The sequence below is a fragment of the Rhinatrema bivittatum genome, chromosome 1 (genome assembly GCF_901001135.1).
Source record: "Rhinatrema bivittatum chromosome 1, aRhiBiv1.1, whole genome shotgun sequence".
Taxonomy (NCBI): domain Eukaryota; kingdom Metazoa; phylum Chordata; class Amphibia; order Gymnophiona; family Rhinatrematidae; genus Rhinatrema; species Rhinatrema bivittatum.
The window spans coordinates 469,173,137-469,192,062 of NC_042615.1; the positions used below are offsets into that span (position 1 = coordinate 469,173,137).

At 45.0% G+C, this 18,926-nt stretch overlaps 1 protein-coding gene across 2 annotated transcripts in view; it reads left to right on the plus strand.

The window, feature by feature from the left end:
* The window catches only part of IFT74 (intraflagellar transport 74), a 584,252-nt gene that overhangs the window by 401,106 nt on the left and 164,220 nt on the right, over positions 1-18,926 (plus strand). For both annotated transcript variants that reach the window (XM_029606405.1, XM_029606412.1), the window contains exons 15-16: positions 2,904-3,001; positions 3,476-3,602. In XM_029606405.1, coding sequence (XP_029462265.1) covers positions 2,904-3,001; positions 3,476-3,602 — 225 coding nt within the window. The remainder of the gene's footprint in view (positions 1-2,903; positions 3,002-3,475; positions 3,603-18,926) is intronic.

Sequence of the window (18,926 nt, forward strand, 5' to 3'; positions counted from 1 at the left end):
GCATATAGGGAAAAATAACCCTTGCTGTAATTATACAATGTTAGATATTAGGTGCTACCACCCAAGAAAAAGATCTAGGCGTCATAGTGGATAACACATTGAAATTGTTAGTTCAGTGTGCTGCAGCAGTCAAAAAAGCAAACAGAATGTTGGGAATTATTAGGAAGGGAATGGTGAATAAAATAGAAAATGTCATAATGCCTCGGTATCGCTCCAAGGTGAGACCCCCACCTTGAATACTGTGTACAATTCTAGTCACCACATCTCAAAAAAGATATAATTGTGATGGAGAAAGTACAGAGAAGGGCGACCAAAATGATAAGGGGAATGGAACAGCTCCCCTATGAGGAAAGACTAAGCTTGGAGAAGAGATGGTTGGGGGGGGGGGGGGGATATGATAGAGGTGTTTAAAATCATGAGAGGTCTAGAATGGGTAGATGTGAATCGGTTATTTAGTCTTTCAGATAATAGAAAGACTAGGGGGCACTCAATGAAGTTAACATGTGGCACATTTAAAAGTAATCGGAGAAAGTTCTTTTTCACTCAACGCACAATTAAACTCTGGAATTTGTTGCCAGAGGACGTGGTTAGTTCAATTAGTATAGCTGTGTTTAAAAAAGGATCGTATAGGTTCTTGGAGGAGAAGTCCATTACCTGCTATTAAGTTGACTTAAAAAATAGCTACTGCTCTTACTAGCAACGGTAACATGGAATAGACTTAGTTTTTGGGTACTTGTCAGGTTTCTTATGGCCTGGATTGGCCACTGTTGGAAACAGGATGCTGGGCTTGATGGACCCTTTGTCTGACCCAGTATGGCATGTTCTTATGTTCTTTCGATGATATGGTGATTTTTTTGTTTTGTTTTTAGTTTTAAAATTTTTATTTGTATTTGCCTTCAGTTTTCATGATTTTTATTTGTATTTTGTATTTGTTCTTCTGTATTCAGTTCCTTATTGTACATGCTTAAGTTACCATGTGTAAGATATGCGATCAATCAAGTATGTAGAATGAATAAATAAATGTAGTAGAAGGGTTTTAACTATTGTTTAAACTTATTTTTATTCAGTAAGATTTTGGATGATTAAGATGGTATATGTAAATTAAAATATGAGTGCTGATTGATTTGAGGAGAGAGTTTTATATTATTTTGTACCATGCTTTGATGTCTTGTTTTTTAGGTGAGTAGTATGTTAGCAAATTGCATTAATAAACAGGGAAGAGAATGAATTCCATTTTTGTTTGTATCATTGTGGCTTTTTTCTTTTTTACGAGTAATTTATTGTGATTGCATCTGTGCTTGTTGTGGACTACAATTAGTGATTGAAGGTGTCTGAACTATTTTTTGTTTCAATGCCATGATCTTTCTACTCGTGATTGTATCAAACACTTTCTTTACTTTATAATTAATTGATTTTTCATGTGTGAATTATTCTTAAATTCATAATAAAAAAATGAAAAGTATAAAAGATAGGTATCCTCTTTTTGGAATAAAGTTATACAAAATTTGGTTCAGCAAAATCAGATAATTGCCCAACAATATGCAGCAGAAAATATTTTGGATTTATCGAAAAAATGAGAACAAGGAAGGACTTTAAATTAAGCGTTTTCCACCTTTTATTGATAAGTGATTGAGAGAAGGTTTCGGTCCCCCGAAACATGGTGAAAACAGGAGACAGTTTCTGATCTATATAAGATTGAACTTTCAAGTTAAGTATTTGAAATAAAGGGGAACTTCTGCATTAAAATAAGAGGGGAACTGGAGCCATGTTCAGTATCAACTCCATGGCTGAACTATAGCTCCAGTTTCCCTCTTATGTTAATGCCGGAAACTGTCTCTTGCTTTCACCATGCTCGGAAGCTCATTCTGACTTGGACTATTCTCCGCAGGGTGCCCTGCACCTGATACCGGCGTTTCCTCCTGCAGTACATGGACACTTTTGTTGGTTTATACATTGTAAATCTTCTGGCACAGCTCTAAGTTGTTTGTCTGGGCCTCCGTCCCTCCCGACGCAGCCCAAGTAGCGAAACATGGTCCGTGTCGGGGGACCGAAAACTTCTCTCAAACACTTATCAATAAAAGGTGGAAAACGCTTAATTTAAAGTCCTTCCTTGTTCTCATTTTTTCGATTAATCCAGTATAAGGATCTGTGAACTCTCTAGCGCTATACCATCCGAATTGCGGCTTTCACCGATTGTGTATACCGCTCATCATCTCCACTTTCTATTTGCTGTAGAAAATATATTGACATATAAACAGTAATCAAGTACCTACCACAATTTCATTTTGTCCAGCTACATTTTCTTATGCCTTATGTCCAGATTTCAAGTTTCATTAAAATCGGTAATGGTTCTTGAGAATATCATGAATTTAATTACTCCCTCCCATGTATTTCATACAAGGAAATTGTCAGCTTTGCACCCCTCCAGCCTTTGCCCTCCCTCCCTCTTTCCACCACCACCACCAAATCATTTGTGAAAGGTACAAAATGTCAGACATTTGGTTCAGTTCTGTTTAGCCATTCAGATACTGAAAGATGTGACAGACACATAGACATACTAGACTATCAGGTAAGCCCCTCCTTAGGGAGGCTAGACCAAAAACCATGCATTTTCATGTAATAATAATTTGTGCCTACTTCAGACATCTATAAGAATACACAACTATATGATTCAGCTTTAAGAATTTCCTGTATTTGCAGGTGTATTTAGTTATTTTTACATTCCAAAGAATGTTGTTAAATTAGCACAATTTTAGAAAGAGACAATATTGTGTAAGTGCACAGATGTCTATCATTGGATATTTTATGATGAAATTATTTGCAAGTACAGTTAAAGCAAAACACAATAGCATATTTCTTCTGTAGACAGAACTCCAACTTTTATCTTATTTTTCAATCTGCAGGCTTTCTTGCAACCTTTGAAGAGGCCAGGAATCAGGAACTGGAACGGAAGGCACAGATAGAAGCTAATATTGTTGCACTTTTGGAACACTCAAGTAGGGTATGTGCTACATACCCTTTTCTTCTTCTCTTCAGTAAAATGATGGAGAGAAAATTTAATACCATCCCACTTTTAGAAAAGAGATAAAAGAGCTATCTTTTGATATATTATTCAGCTGTATGAAATTTGATAGCTATATCCCATGTAATTAGTTTTTTAGTCTTTTTTATTGTTTGGTTTTTGTATGTAGTTTAAGTAATGAAAATTACTACAGTACATAAAAACAATTTGTAAAATTAATGATCCCAAACTCTGTTTTCTATTTATTTTAGATACAAGTCTTTTTAAAATTAAATGCACACAATATAGATTTGTAGCATTGTTACTATCTTTATTATACTTTATTTTTTATTGATAATTAGTATTTTTCAGTGGAAACATCCTAGAACAAGGGATCTTGATATAAAACTGCAAGGAAATAGACTAAGGGGATGTGGAAGATAAGGTTATTTGCATTATTTTATTATTATGCAGAATATGAATCGCCTAAAACAGATCACTTCTATTACTGCTCCCGAGCTGAAGGTTATGCAAGAAGACCTTATTTTCAAAGAAACTGAAATGCACAAGTCACAGAATACTGCTAAAAATCTTACTCCAGGTAAAACACTTTATTGTATTATTTTTGAAAATGCAGACAGCAAAAGGCAGAAACATGATCTTATCTAGTTCTCTGAAGACCTGCAGTTCACCTGAGTCATTCACGTGCTCAGTGCCGAACAGACAAAATCTTTTAAAACTCTCTGGAAAAACAGAAGCCTTTCACTACTTACGTGCAGTCCAGGCCGAGATTTAGGCATAGACAATATAGGAAAAAGCCTAGGTCACCAGATTTTGAAGACACCAAATGTCTAGGCCAAAGAGAATCCTGCTTCCACTTGCTTTAAGGCAGTGTGCTGGCACAGTTTCAAAGGGTTGCCACCATGGCACTCTGATAGCGCCAAAATCATAAATCTGGTGGCTAAGCTGTGCTAAAGGGGTACTCAAGCTATTTGGCTTCTTAGAAAAAGCTTGGCTTAAGTGTCGAGAAATTTCACTGCTCCTGTGTGCTCCATGACAAAGGTTCTGAGCAGGCAAGAAGTTATCCAATGGTAGTCTCCACTGAGCCTGAAATGAGTCTAGACTTTCCAAAGAATCCATTTTCTTAAAAAAAAAAAAAATAATAATAATGCTCAGCGTACAGTTTTATCTTCTTTAGCATGCATAGATCTTGTGGAAGTTTTAAAACAATAATACTCTGACATTGTAGATACATGAAGTTCAGCATAACTTTTAACAACGTGGAGGAGATTTTTATGAGAACTTAAGTATTCAAATACTAATTTGCTAGCATTAGCTAGTAGATATTTTTGGACAAATACATTCTCCTAGGACAAGCAGGATGTTAGTCCTCACACATGGGTGACATCATCAGATGGACCCCAGCACAGATAACCCAGCTTCCTCCCTTTTGCGCTGACCACCTGCTCTGTGCTGCTGGTACAGAGCCGCCGGGGTCCGGAGCCAGCAGCTGCGACCAACCCGGCATCCCAGCCATCCATGAGGGCTTCCGAACGACGACCTTCAATCCACCCCGACTGCGGCCTACCTCAGTGCAATGTCATCCATGCGTCAGTGGGTCCAGATTAAAGAGACGTAGACCCCGGGCCAGCCCCTTTGTGCACCCCTTCATGCGCCCTGAGTAAACCGCTACCAGCAACAAATTTCCTCACCACCTCCTCCCAGCTACTCTCAACTAAACTTTCACCTCTGAAGCCATGAACTCCTCTTACCCGAACCTACCACACAAACCTCCCAGCTAGTCCCACCTCCACACTGAGACGAACTTTGAGGGACACTTCCAGCCACACCATGTATACCCACTTCAAACTGCCTCCACCAAACTGCAACTGCATCCCACACATAAAACACAACCTTCCTTGTCACCCACGACACCTCACAACCATCCCCACCAAACCTGACACCCACATGGCAACTCTCTCAATCTTAACACTTGTTTCTCATAAACGCCCAATCGATCTCCAAGAAAATCCCCATCCTACACGATCTCCTAATTGACAACCGCCCAGATATCCTCTGCATCACCAAATCCTGGCTCAAAAAAATCAGACACCAAACTAATCAACCAACTTCCTCATTCAACATACAATATCTTTTCTTTACCTAAACCAAAAATAAAAAGGAGGCAGCCCTTAAAAAATTCAAATTCACATGCCACCCCATCAACACATCACCTCTTCTGGAAATAGGCCTCTTTAAATCAAAAAACCTCCAGATAATCCTGCTATACGCCCCGCCGAAATGCCTGCATCTCAATTTATCCACCCTCATAGAAACCATTTCTTCCCAAATCAACATGGACCTACCTGCAATTATCTTAGGAGACTTCAACCTCCATATCGATGCCACTCCCCTCCCACCTCCATGCAAACTCCTCCTAGAAACCATGACTGCAATGGGCTTCAATCAAATCATCGACTCACTGACCAGAAATCAGGCCACACCCTTGACCTCATATTTATTAATGACAAAATATCTTCCACCAACAGCCCACCCACGACCACCAGCATTCCGTGGTTGGACCACAAACTCATTCTGACCACACTCCGACTGAAAACCAACCACACAGAATCCAATAATTCCAAAAAATACATCAAATTCCACAAACCATGCTCCAGCGAAGACCTAACAGAAGCTCTCCCCAACGCCTTAAAAACCTTAGACCTCAACGATGCAAACATGGCCATCAACTCCTGGATCAACATCAACACTGAAATTGGAAAATCCAAATGCCCAATCATCTCCAAAGTAATCAACACTGATAATCCCCACAAAACACCGTGGTACAACCCAGAACTGAAAAACACCAAACGACTACTCAGACAAGCAGAGAAAACATCCCACCCCACCCCACCTCGACAAATACAGAATACTACTGTACATCTGCAAAACAAACACCAACAAAGCCAAACAAGAATTCTATGCAAAGAAAATCTACCAATACCAGTACAACCCCAGAGCCCTATTCGACTTCATCTCCAAACTGATGCAACCAAGCCACAACCCACCCACAACAGGAAGCTCCACAAAACATGCGAAGAACTCGCCCTCTTCTTCACTGAAAAAATCACAAAGCTAACAGCATCCACCCCCCATACAATCAAGGAATTGCCAACCCCACTCAGCGCAACACCCTCCACTTGGTCTAACTTCGAACCTATTGCCACAACCGAAGTCAAACTTCCCGCTCAACTCAGACTGGAACCCTCTACCCAGTCATTCAAAAAGTACATGAAAACTTGGTTATTCCAAAAAGCCTACCAACCTGTATGTTAAATCACCACATACTAAGCTCCAATCAGCTCCGCCCCCCCTAACATCCATTGTCTCTTTGCAGATCTACATGAACTAACCTCTCATCCTCTCGACTTAAGCACCACCTCCATAGCTCTACTATCACCCTGTAGATCTTCAACTTAGTTTTTTATCCCATACGTAGCTTCCCTTGTCAGACTCAAATTCCATCTTGTTTTCTAAGTTTCTGGATACATGTTACTACTAAGATGTTACGATGCCACAGTGGATGTTCTCCACTCAGTCTAAAATTCTCTAAGTTACTCTGTTTCCCTGTCGTTGCATCCGTCGGTCTCAGACGGCTTCGACCTCTGTGCCTTACCTTTCTTCCTTCTCTCTCCTCAAGCCTTGGGAAGATGGCTGCTGCCGCATCTTCATGCCGCTCTCTCCGGCGTCCCCGGAACGGCAACGGCGACGGTGTTCACCATGATTTTCCTGAGGGCCTCCAAGGGTCACTGAGCTTTATTTGTAATGGCGTTGCCAGGGTTTCATTGGTGCCCCCAGACCATGTCCCTCATAGATCCAAATGAGGTGTGTATCATCTGCCTGGGAGCATCGCATGACGTTCAGTGCTGCTGTATTTGTGCGCCTGCCTGGATAAAATGGAGAAGCTGTTCAGTTCGAAGAAATCTGAACCCTTGACTCTGGCGTCAGGGGCATCGACTCCATAGGGCCGAGGGGAACCGATGGACACCGAGCCACTGCTGTCCATCCCTCTGCCAGGGCCTTCGATGGAGAGAACTGCCGGGCATTGGCCATCATTGGTCTCTTCACAATCCAGGACGTCGGGATCATCTCCTTATTCCTCGGCGCCGAAAAGATCGGGCCGAGCACCGTGGAAAGTCCCGGAAAGATCGCCACTGGTCTCCTTCCACGCATAGCACCAGGCTCAGGTCGGCACTGGCGCCTGCTGTGATGCCCCTCAAGTGAACCCGTGGAGAGGAAGCATCGTCCTGCATCAAACCCGGGAGTCCCATGCGTTCCTCACTGATATCGGTGCTGGACCCCGATCTCCCTCGGGCTCCAAGGGAGATCTGGTGACACCTCCCACTCCTCAGTCCATCCTGTCCTTGGCAGATTTCCAAGAGGGGCTGGAATACAGGGTGCAATTGGTGGTTGTCCGAGCCCTGCAGGGCATTGAACCGCTGGCCCCACTGGTGCTGGAGCCTGCACCCTCGATGTTAGCACTGCTGCTGGAGCACCTCAATGTTTTTATTGGCGTCCTCTCTATGCAGCTGATGCTGTACCCGGGGTCCATCAATGCCCTGATGACCACCATTGCCGCTTCTGTCTGGTGCGATTCACATTGTGGGTTCCGAGGAGGGGGAAGGCCCGTCGCAGCACTGTCAAGCCCCTTGGTTCCGCAGCTGGCGTTGCCCGGTCCGGTACCGGGTCCTTCAGGGGTCTCGATGCCCTTGGTGCCCAAGCCTGGGCAGAGTTCTGCCACTGGTGTCTCCGGGCAATCTTAGGACCTAATTTTCTAAAGTATCGCAGGCCTGTGATACTTTAGGTAATGAAGGGCGGGAGGCCGAAATGGGGGGCGGTCCTGCGCTAGCCAGCAGCGATCTCACCACCGTGGTGCGATCGCTGCCGGTTTCGCACCCAGTAGCGCCACCATAGAAGGTGTAGCTATTGGGTGCAAAATAGGATGCGAAAAGGCCCTTACCTTTTCGTCGTCTGCGGCGTGTTCGAGGAGTTGACCCTGGTGACGCCCCAACTCCTCCTCTTCCGGGGCCGACTCCGCCCCGATTTCGGTAGCACAAGCGTGCGCTACCTTCGCAGGCTATTGCAGGCCTGCGCTAACAGCGCAAGCCTGCGATAGCCTTGGCAAATAAGACTCTTAGTGAAGAAGAAGGCCAGTGAGGGATGATACCTCTGAGTTTTCATCTGATGACTCGGGGGATCTTCCCTCGGACCTGTGTCTTCTATAGAAGCGGCGCCGATCCCCACCTGAGGACCTGACCTTTGCAGGGTTTGTCCAGGTTATGGCTGAAACCATTCCGATACAGCTTCCGACGGAAGAGGATGCCAGGAATAAGATTCTGGAGGTTCTCCAGTTTGTCGATGCCCTGAAGGAGGTAGTGGCTGTTCCCATCCATGAGATCTTCAAGGAGTTACTCCTTAGGATTTGGGAACATCCCATCTCCATGCCTCTGGTGAATCAGAAGGCTGATGCTGTTTACTTTGTACAAAAATTGAAAATCCAAAAAATGGCTGGGAACTGTTAAATATCAAAGTATAATAAATCCAGCTCAAAAGAATTGGGGTAAATGTTTGTTTAAACTCTGGAAAAACCTCATATAGTGCCACCAGGGGCTACAAGCATGTAAACGCAGCTCTAGAAGGCGCTAGGGCTTTTTAAATCATTGGTTACCCAGAGTGAATGATTCTTCCTTAGAAGCTATCATAAGTTTAGGTGAAAGTCCACTTTGAAGTAAGAAAATATAATAAATCTTTGTGTTACCAGTCTGTAGTTCACAATCAGGTCATGCTGGGATTTATTCATACAATATCTTATGCTGTCTGAGACTGCAATGTTTCGGAAGACTATCCTTCTTCAGGGAAACAGGGTGTGCTTAATGCCGGCAACTTGTGACTGGTGGCTAACCTAAAACAATGTGCAACAAACAACCCTTTCAATGATGTGTAACATCTAAATGGAGGCGGAACAAGATTTGTTAGAACACCTACTTGGTCTTATATAGGACTGTCAATGTGTCGTTGAGACAGCATGCCTTGGGGTTTGAGAGGCGTCAACTCCTCATCAGTCAGTCTTAGTGGAGTCTGCCTTCAGAAAGGCCAAGCGTTCCCGCACCCATGCCTCTATCCCTCCAGATCGGGAGCACAGTGTGCTGGATGCGCTGGGTAGGAACATGTTTCAGTGCGCCATGTTGATCGCCTGTATTGCTTCCTGCCAGCTGTACATGACGCAATACTCCAGGAACCTCTGGAAACAGGTCCAGGAATTCCCCATGTGCCTGCCCCAACAACAGCAAGACTCTTTGTTGGCAGTCGTCCAGGGCCTGGAATGTGGCAAACACAAGGTGCACTCCACCTAAGACATGTTTCAAATGGCAGCTAGGGTGGCAGCAGTGGGTATCGGTGCCCACAGGATGGCCTGTTTCCGAGCCTCTGATCTCCAGCCGGAGGTCCAGGAGAAGCTTGCAGACCTGCCATGCACTCATAAGGTGAGGGATGCTGTAACTTAGTTGGAAGATCACCATGAGACCTTTCAGCATCTCTCTACCAGTACATTGGACCCGCCGTCCTCTGCCCAGAAATCCTCATGGCAGGGCTCAAGGAGACCCTTTTATCACCAGAGGAAGTATTATCCTCCTGCCTCTCCTGCCCGTTCTCAGTGTGTGGGCTCTAGGGGCCGTCCTAGGCACAGCAGGTCCCCAGGCCTCAGCGGTACCCCAGCCGAGCCCCGCTATGGGGTTTTGACTGGCTGCGGGAGAGGGTGGGGGGAACATAAGCCAATCGTCCGTACCTTCGACACCAGGCCTTCCGGTTGGAGGCCAGCTATAGTTCTTCATGGACCATTGATCCAGTGTCACCTCAGACCGGTGGGTCCTATCCTTTGTTCGTTGAGGGTATCAGTTGAACTTCCTGGGTGTCTCCTCGGACTCTCCCCATGCCTCTCTTGGGGTCTGTCCTTGCATCAGGGAATACTCTTGATGGAACTCTCCACCCTCATGACGGCCAGAGCAGTCGAATCTGTTCCACTGCGGCAGCAAGGGCGGGGGTTCTGCTCTTGCTATTTCCTGATTCCAAAGAGAACAGGGGGACTTATCCATATTGCAGATCTAGAACCAAAGCCTAGTCTGATTCTGCTCATGCTCGCATTTACTCAGGGTTGTGAAGTTTGACCTAAAAGCTTCTCAACCCAATATGCGTCTGCTCCACTGCAGACACAGTTCCACATGAACTTCCTGGAGCTTGTAGCCATGCGTTATACCCTTATGCCTTCCAATACTGCCTCTGCAACAAATCTTTGTGTATACAGGCAAACAGCATAGGGACAATGTGTTTTCCAACACAAGCACGCACAACCTCTTAGCTGCTCTGCAAGGAAGCTGCGCAGCTCTACCCTTGGCCCTTGCTCACTACATGTATCCTCGGGCCACTTATCTAAGCGATTTACTGAACGCACTAGCAGACCTTCTCCATGTAGGTTTCCATCCTCTCGAATGGTCTCGGACTACATGTGTAGCGGAAAAGATCTTCTAACGCTGAGGTCAACCGAGCTTGCCCTCTGCGTCCGAATCGAACCATACAATGCACAGATTCTACTCCCTACACATGTTTCCAATGCGTTCCCATAGACACCTTTTTTCCATCAAGGGCCTCTTTATTATACCAGGACAAGCAGGATGTAGTCCTCACATATGGGTGACGTCACCGACGGAGCCCAGCGCGGGAAATCTTTCTGTCAAAGTTTCTAGAAACTTTTGACTGGGCCTGTGAGGCCACTGAGCATGCCCAGCCTACCGTTGAAGGAGCCTCCATCAACCAACATTGATTCTCACCTTCCTACCCTCTCCCTCTCTCCTCCCTCCCTCCCCGCCCCTGTCCCTACCCTGCCTCCACCCCCCCCTGCTTACCTCCCTATGTTTCCTCCTGCCTCAGGAATTAATATGTTAATAATTAACCATGTTATATCTACAGCTGTAGATATATCTACAGCCGATCTCAGCAACCGTTATATGTCTCGCTACTCTCTTGTTTTTCGTTGAATACAACTCACCAGTTGTATTCGTTTAAAATCTTTCCTGTCTTCCAACTCCCATGTTCTTGCTCCCTGTTTAATGTAACTTTACCTTCTATTATAGTTGTTAATTGGTTTCACCCAGTTCCATTGTAAACCGGTACGATAAGACTTGGTCTTGAGCATCGGTATATTAAAAGAATTTAAATAAATAAATAAATAAATAAATGATATTCTCTGCCACTGGTGTCTCTCTTCAGTCTTCGCTTTTCTGCGCTGCTTCACACATCGCGGGACAGGAGCTGTTGCGTTCTTCATGAAGTCTTTTCTGACTGGAAAGTCATATTTTTCGATATTCTCTCTCATAGACGTCTCTCGGGGTTCTTTTTCACCGGCTGGTGAGTACCTCGGTCTTGATTTCTCACTTTTCACAAATTTTCTTCTCACGAATTCACATTCATCGACAGCCGTCGGTAACAAAATGGCTACGGGCTTCAAAAAGGGCCCTGTTTGCAATAGAAATATGTCGATCACCGACCCACATTTAGAATGTGTCCTTTGCCTCGGTGAAAAGCATGATGTAGGTTCATGTCCCACATGTGTGGAGATGACTGCAAAAGGGCGGAAGGCTAGGGAGGAAAAAATGGAACATTTGTCCCAGCTCCAACTAATTCCTTCCCCTTCCAAATCGTCAAGGTCGTCTCCGGCTGCAGTGACTAAAAGAGCCTTAATTAAAAAACCGTGTCCGGACAGATCCGGTGACCGTCCGTCTTCACCATCATCAGTACTATCATCGAAGTCAGACCATTTAAAGTCCAAACATCGGCATCGACATCGTCTATTGTCATCCTCGACATCGATGTCCCATGACGAATCGATGGCGAAGCGGCCACGGGACCAGGAAACACCGGTCCCTTTGCCTGGGCCTTTACCTCTGTCGATACCAGACACTCCTCAGACCTCCGCACAGGATATTTCGTTGCAGCCTCCGCCACCGCTTACAACTGCTCTGTCTTCACCAGTTGTACAACCGGAATTGTCTAATATAATTAGACAAGCGGTCATCCAGGCTCTCAAGGAGCAAACACTTCCGGCTATTCCGCGGATGCCAATGCCTCCAGCATTGATGCCGGTAGTAGTACCGATGCCGGTAGGCCCACCGATGCCGGTGCCTTCATTGGCACCGACACCGATGGATTCCATTACTACAACACCGAGGCTCATTACGTCATCGACATCTATCTTCGCCCATATTCCATCGGGCTCTTCGATGCCGTACTCGATTCCGTCGATGTCGACGACTTCCGCGGCACTTCCACCGATGACGACATCGATGACAACCGAAGTACCATCGAGGCAACCGTCATCTGAGCCTCCTGAAGTACAAGATCTTGCTTTTTATCGATGACTTTTGCAAAGATATCAAAATGTTATCGATAACCTACCATCCATAAAACCTCAGGACACTTCTCCATTATTTTATTTATTTATTTTATTTAAATTCTTTTAATATACCGATGCTCAAGAACCAGGTCTTATCGTACCGGTTTACAATAAACTAGGGGGAACCAGTTAAACAATGAAAGCAAAAAGTTACATTATAACAGGGAAAGTGGAACTGGGCTGTTAGAAAAAGGATAGATTAAACAATTTCTAACTGGAAGAGCAGGGCATGTAAGTAATTATTTTCCACCAATGATCCACAGCCAGGCCCTACAGGCCTTCACTTCCCTCCAAGATCATCGCCAAAATCTCCTTACAGAGATGACTCTGATGATCCTTGGGATGAACAGCAATCTGTAATATCTTCTGAAGGATTTATGTCTGACCCTTCTCCTCCGGATCAGAGAAAAAAATCACCTCCAGAGGATCTATCATTCTCATCATTTCTTCAGGACATGGCTGACTCCATTGCATTCAAACTCACAGCAGAAGAAGATACCAGGCAAAAAAACTCTTGAAGTTTTACAGTTTGTTGACCCGCCTAAACAAGTGCTGGCTGTACCAATCCATGAAGTTCTCTTGGATCTCCAACGCCACATTTGGGAACATCCATCTTCTGTCCCTGCAGTGACTAAGTGTGTGGAAACAACTTATATAGTGCAGCCAGCTCCAGGCTACCAAAAGCAACAGTTACCACACCAGTCTGTTGTAGTGAAGTCTGCACAAAAAATGTCCAGATGTGTGTGCCCACACTCATCGAATCCACCTGGTAAGGACCATAGGTTCCTTAACTCATTAGGCAGAAAAGTGTATCAGAGTTCCATCTTAAACACCAAAATTTCTGCTTACCAACTATATATCACACAATATCAGAGGAACCTATGGAATCAAATGGAGGAATTTGTTGCCTCTTTACCCACACAATTCCAGGAACCAGCACAGGCCGTAATCAACAAAGGCCTAGAGGCAGGAAAACACGAGGTGAGGGCAGTCTACGACAACTTTGAGATGGCTTCCAGAGCAGCAGCAGCTGGAATCACTGCATGTAGATGGGCATGGCTCAAGGCCTCAGACCTCAGGCCTGAGGTTCAAGAAAAACTTGTGGATCTCCCCTGTATTGGTGACAATCTCTTTGGAGAAAGGGTTCAGGAAGCAATACAACAGCTTAAAGACCATATAGAGACTTTACGTCAACTGTCTCAAATACCACAAGACCCTCTACTCAACCTTCTCGTCGCCTACCTCAAAGAGAAGCCAGACGTTCTTACTATAGGCCAAGAAGATACTACCCCCAAACTTCTAGGCGTAGGTCAACTAGACCACAACAATGGTCCCAGGCCAGACAGCCTAGGACTACCCGCCCGCAACCTCCTGCACAGACAGGCCCAGCAGCGGGCTTTTGAAACACAGGCCAGAGAACAAGTCCATCCCCTAAATCCTCGACCAGACCTGCCAGTGGGTGGAAGAGTATCCTATTTTCACACACACTGGCAAAACATAACATCAGACCAATGGGTACTCTCCATAGTCTCTCGAGGCTACACACTCTCAATTCCTCTCAATTCCTCCAGAATCTCCACCAGCTTCCTGCCCACAACAAAATTCTCAACTAATTCAATTACAAATAGAATTATCCACCCTTCTGAGAGCCAGGGCAATACCGCCAGTGCCCCGGACACAGCAGGGCAGAGGATTCTACTCCCGATATTTCCTCATTCCAAAGAAAACCGGAGGCCTACGTCCCATCCTAGACCTCAGAAATCTCAACAAATTTCTAAAAAAGGAAAAATTCAGGATGGTTTCTCTAGGCACCATGCTTCCACTTCTTCAAACAGGAGATTGGCTTTGTTCTCTGGATCTTCAAGATGCTTACGCTCACATTCTAATATTCCCTCCTCATCGCAAGTACCTGCGCTTCATGGTGGGCCATCAACACTTCCAATACAGAGTTTTGCCATTTGGACTGGCATCTGCTCCCAGAGTTTTCACCAAATGTCTAGCAGTAGTAGCAGAACACTTACACAAGGAAGGTGTCTATGTGTTCCCATATCTAGACGACTGGCTCATAAGGAGTCAATCTCAACAAGGAGCTCTTACCTCTCTCACTCGAACAATTGCCCTACTTCATTCCATGGGAGTCCTCATCAATTATCAAAAATCCCATCTTACTCCAACTCACCTACTTCAGTTCATAGGAGCAGAATTGAACACCAATCTAGCAAAGGCCATTCTACCTGTAGATCGAGCAAATGCACTCATTCTACTAGCAAAATCCATTTCCTTACAGAAACAAGCAACAGCTCATCAGTTTCTAACCTTACTGGGTCATATGGCCTCCACAGTTCATGTTACGCCTATGGCAAGACTTGCCATGAGAGTTACCCAATGGACTTTACGATCACAATGGATCCAAGCCATTCAACCACTACATTATCCAATTCAATTGACCCAACAACTCAGATCATCTCTACATTGGTGGACAAACAGGGACAACTTGTGCAAAGGCCTACCTTTTCAGCAACCAGTCCCACAGATAGCTTTAACTACAGATGCATCCACCTGTTGTTGGGGAGCACACATAGACACTCTCCAAACTCAAGGGACTTGGACAAGCCTCGAAGCCACGTTTCAAATCAACTTCCTAGAGCTTCGAGCTATACATTATGCGCTGCATGCATTCAAGGACTGCCTTTCACACAAGACTGTTCTGATCCAAACAGACAACACAGTAGCCATGTGGTACATCAACAAACAGGGAGGTATGGGCTCGTATCTCCTTTGTCAGGAAGCTGCACAGATTTGGGACTGGGCCCTGAACCACTCAATGTTTCTTCGGGCCACTTATCTGTCAGGCATTCACAATGTATTGGCAGATCGACTCAGTCGGCAATTCCAACCACACGAGTGGTCCCTGGATCCTGCAGTAGCGACCAGGATTTTTCTGCGTTGGGGACAACCAACATTGGATCTCTTTGCATCACATCTGAATCACAAAATGGACAAATTCTGTTCTCTACACAAACAGAAAAGCCAGCCAGCCAAGGACACCTTTGCTCGCCCTTCGAACTCAGGCCTACTATACGTGTATCCTCCAATACCGCTCATAACCAAAACTCTAGTGAAGCTACAACAGGACAAGGGGTCTATGATACTCATAGCCCCATATTGGCCTCGACAAGTATGGTTCCCCACACTGCTAGACCTCTCAGTCAAGGATCCTATTCACCTGGGAGTAGCTCCCATTCTCATAACTCAGGATCAGGATCGGTTGCGCCATCCCAACCTTCAATCCCTATCTCTGACAGCATGGATGTTGAAAGCTTGATCTTACAACCCCTCAATCTTTCAACCAATGTATCTCAAGTACTTATAGCTTCATGTAAACCTTCCACACGGAAACATTATTCTTCCAAATGGAAGAGATTCACTTTGTGGTGCACCCAAAAGAATATAAATCTTTTCACCTGCCCCACAACTTCTCTACTAGACTACTTATACCATCTTTCAGAATCTGGTCTCCAGACTTCATCTGTAAGGGTACATTTAAGTGCAATTTCAGCCTACCATAACAAGTTAGGAGATGCACCTATTTCCACACAACCTCTTGTCAGTAGGTTTATGAGAGGTTTAACTCATCTTAAACCACCAATTCGGCCACCAGTCTTAGAATGGGACCTGAATCTGGTTTTAACAAGGCTCATGCGTTCTCCTTTTGAACCCATAGATTCATGTGATCTTAAATTTCTCACATGGAAGACTACCTTCCTCATAGCCATTACATCAGCTAGAAGGGTTAGTGAGTTACAAGCACTCGTCACGTACGCACCCTATACTAAGTTCCTACATGACAGAGTGGTTCTCCTTACACATCCAAAATTCCTTCCCAAAATAGTTACGGAATTCCACTTGAACCAATCCATAGTTTTACCCACATTCTTTCCAAGGCCTCATTCCCATCCAGGAGAAACAGCCTTACATACCTTGGACTGTAAACGTGCGCTAGCATTTTATATAAACCGCACTGCAGTCCATAGACAATCCACACAACTGTTTGTATCTTACGATCCAAACAAACCAGGGAAAGCAGTGAGTAAACATACTATATCCAAATGGCTAGCAGATTGCATACAATTTTGTTATGAAAAAGCAGGCCTTCCTCTCCAAGGGCGAGTAAAGGCGCATTCAGTAAGAGCAATGTCAACCTCAGTAGCACACTATCGTTCAGTGCCAATTCTTGACATATGCAAAGCAGCAACATGGAGTTCTCTTCACACTTTTGCAGCTCATTACTGCTTGGACAAGCAGGGATGACAAGATTCTGCCTATGGACAATCTGTCTTAAAGAACTTGTTTCCAGTATAACCCCAACTCCTTCTACAACCAACCTACTGTGATCTTCGGCTGACTCATATTCAACAACAATACCTCACTGTTGCTTCACTACAAAATGACTCAGTCTCTAGCTTGCTAATCACCCATATGTGAGGACTAGCATCCTGCTTGTCCTGGGATAAAGCAAAATTGCTTACCTTGTAATAGGTGTTATGCCAGGACAGCAGGATATAGTCCTCACAGAACCCACCCGCCACCCCGTGGAGTTGGGTCTCCTTCCTTTTATTATTTTATTTTTGCTAAAGCTTTTGCTACATACGAGACTGAAGAGAGACACCTGTGGCAGAGAATATCATAGCATGCTGGGCATGCTCAGTGGCCTCACAGAGCCAGTCAAAAGTTTCTAGAAACTTTGACAGAAAGATTTCCCGCGCTGGGCTCCGTCGGTGACGTCACCCATATGTGAGGACTACATCCTGCTGTCCTGGGATAATACCTATTACAAGGTAAGCAATTTTGCTATGTGTCTCTTCTGCTGCCTCTCATAGCCAGCAGTCTTCTAATGTTGAACCATGACGTGGTTCACTGTTCCTCAGCCCCACGTCCTGGCCAAGACCAGTATGCTTCCCATACTTCTCAATCTATCACACCAGTAACCAATTCGCCGTCTCACAAGTCAGTCTCAAATTGTAGACTCACTGATGTTCTCAGGTACTGGTAGCGTCACAAAACCTTCCATACATAAATCCTACCATTCAACATGGCATGATTTATCATATGACGCATACAAAAGGGTATTACCCTTTTTTCTTTTTCCACACCACTCTTTCTCTTGCTCTCTCGGATTCTGCTCCCCAGACATCCTCCACATATCGTTTTGGGAGTGGGGATACCCGATTAACGGTAAACCCCTTCTGAGTCAGCTTACCATGGATTATCCACTGATCGAGCCGCCTCTATTTTCACTAGTCACGGAATGGAACCTATATCTTATCCTTATAAGTCTCATACGTTCTCCGTTCGAGACTTTCCATTCCTGTCATTTCACAGTTTGACTTGGGAAATACTTTCCCTCATAAATGTCATTGCTGCCAACAGAGTCTGTGAGTTACACACCCTGTTACATACTCATCCGACCCTGTGTTCTTCTGTGACCGAGTGTTTTTTATGCATTCAACTTCCTATCTTTCTTAAGGTAGACGTTGCATCTCACCTTACTCAGGATATACTCTGCCCATTTTTCCCAACACCTCTCTCTCACCAGAGCGAGAGGGTTTTTTCCACTTCTTGGACAGTAATAGTACACTTGCATTCTATCTCCATCGCACTACATTTCATAGGAATTCCATCTAACTCATTCCTTCTGTGGCAAGAATCAAGCTGCGAGTTCCAGTGGGCAAACAGACCTATTCCTCCTAATTCACTGTCTGTATCTTTTCCTACCAACAAGCAGGTATTTCACTACAACACTGTGTGTAACCACACTCTGTTGCGTCCGTTCCAGCCTTAATAGCTTCCCCTCGGCCGCTGCTGCTTGTACATATTTTCCTCACAGGACAAGCAGGATGGTAGTCCTCACATATGGGTGACATCATCAGGATGGAGCCCAATCACGGAAAACTTTTGTCAAAGTTTCCAGAACTTTGACTGGCCCCTGCTGGGCATGCCCAGCATGGCTCTAACCCTGCAGCCAGCAGGGGTCCCCCTTCAGTCTTCTTTTTTCCGCGCACCAGTAGCCTCACGGTTTAGGAGCTCTAAAGTGATTCCTGACAGGAATTTTCCTCACAGAATTATTTAAAGTTAAATTGCCCCACAGGGGTCCCTCTTCTAACTTTTCTTCGACCGAGGTACTCCGGTAAGTTTTTCTCCGTTTTTTCTGTCTATTACCGTCGAGTTTGGCCCTTGCGGCCTACTGGCCGTCGACCGTACCGCGGCTCGATTTTTTTCAATGGCCATGGCGTCGAGGTTCCGTCGGTGCCCGGACTGTACTTGCACCATGTCTATCACAGACCCCCATGGAGTCTGTGTAATGTGTTTAGGCCGTGATCATGATGTCCTGACTTGCACCAAATGTGCCCTCATGACACG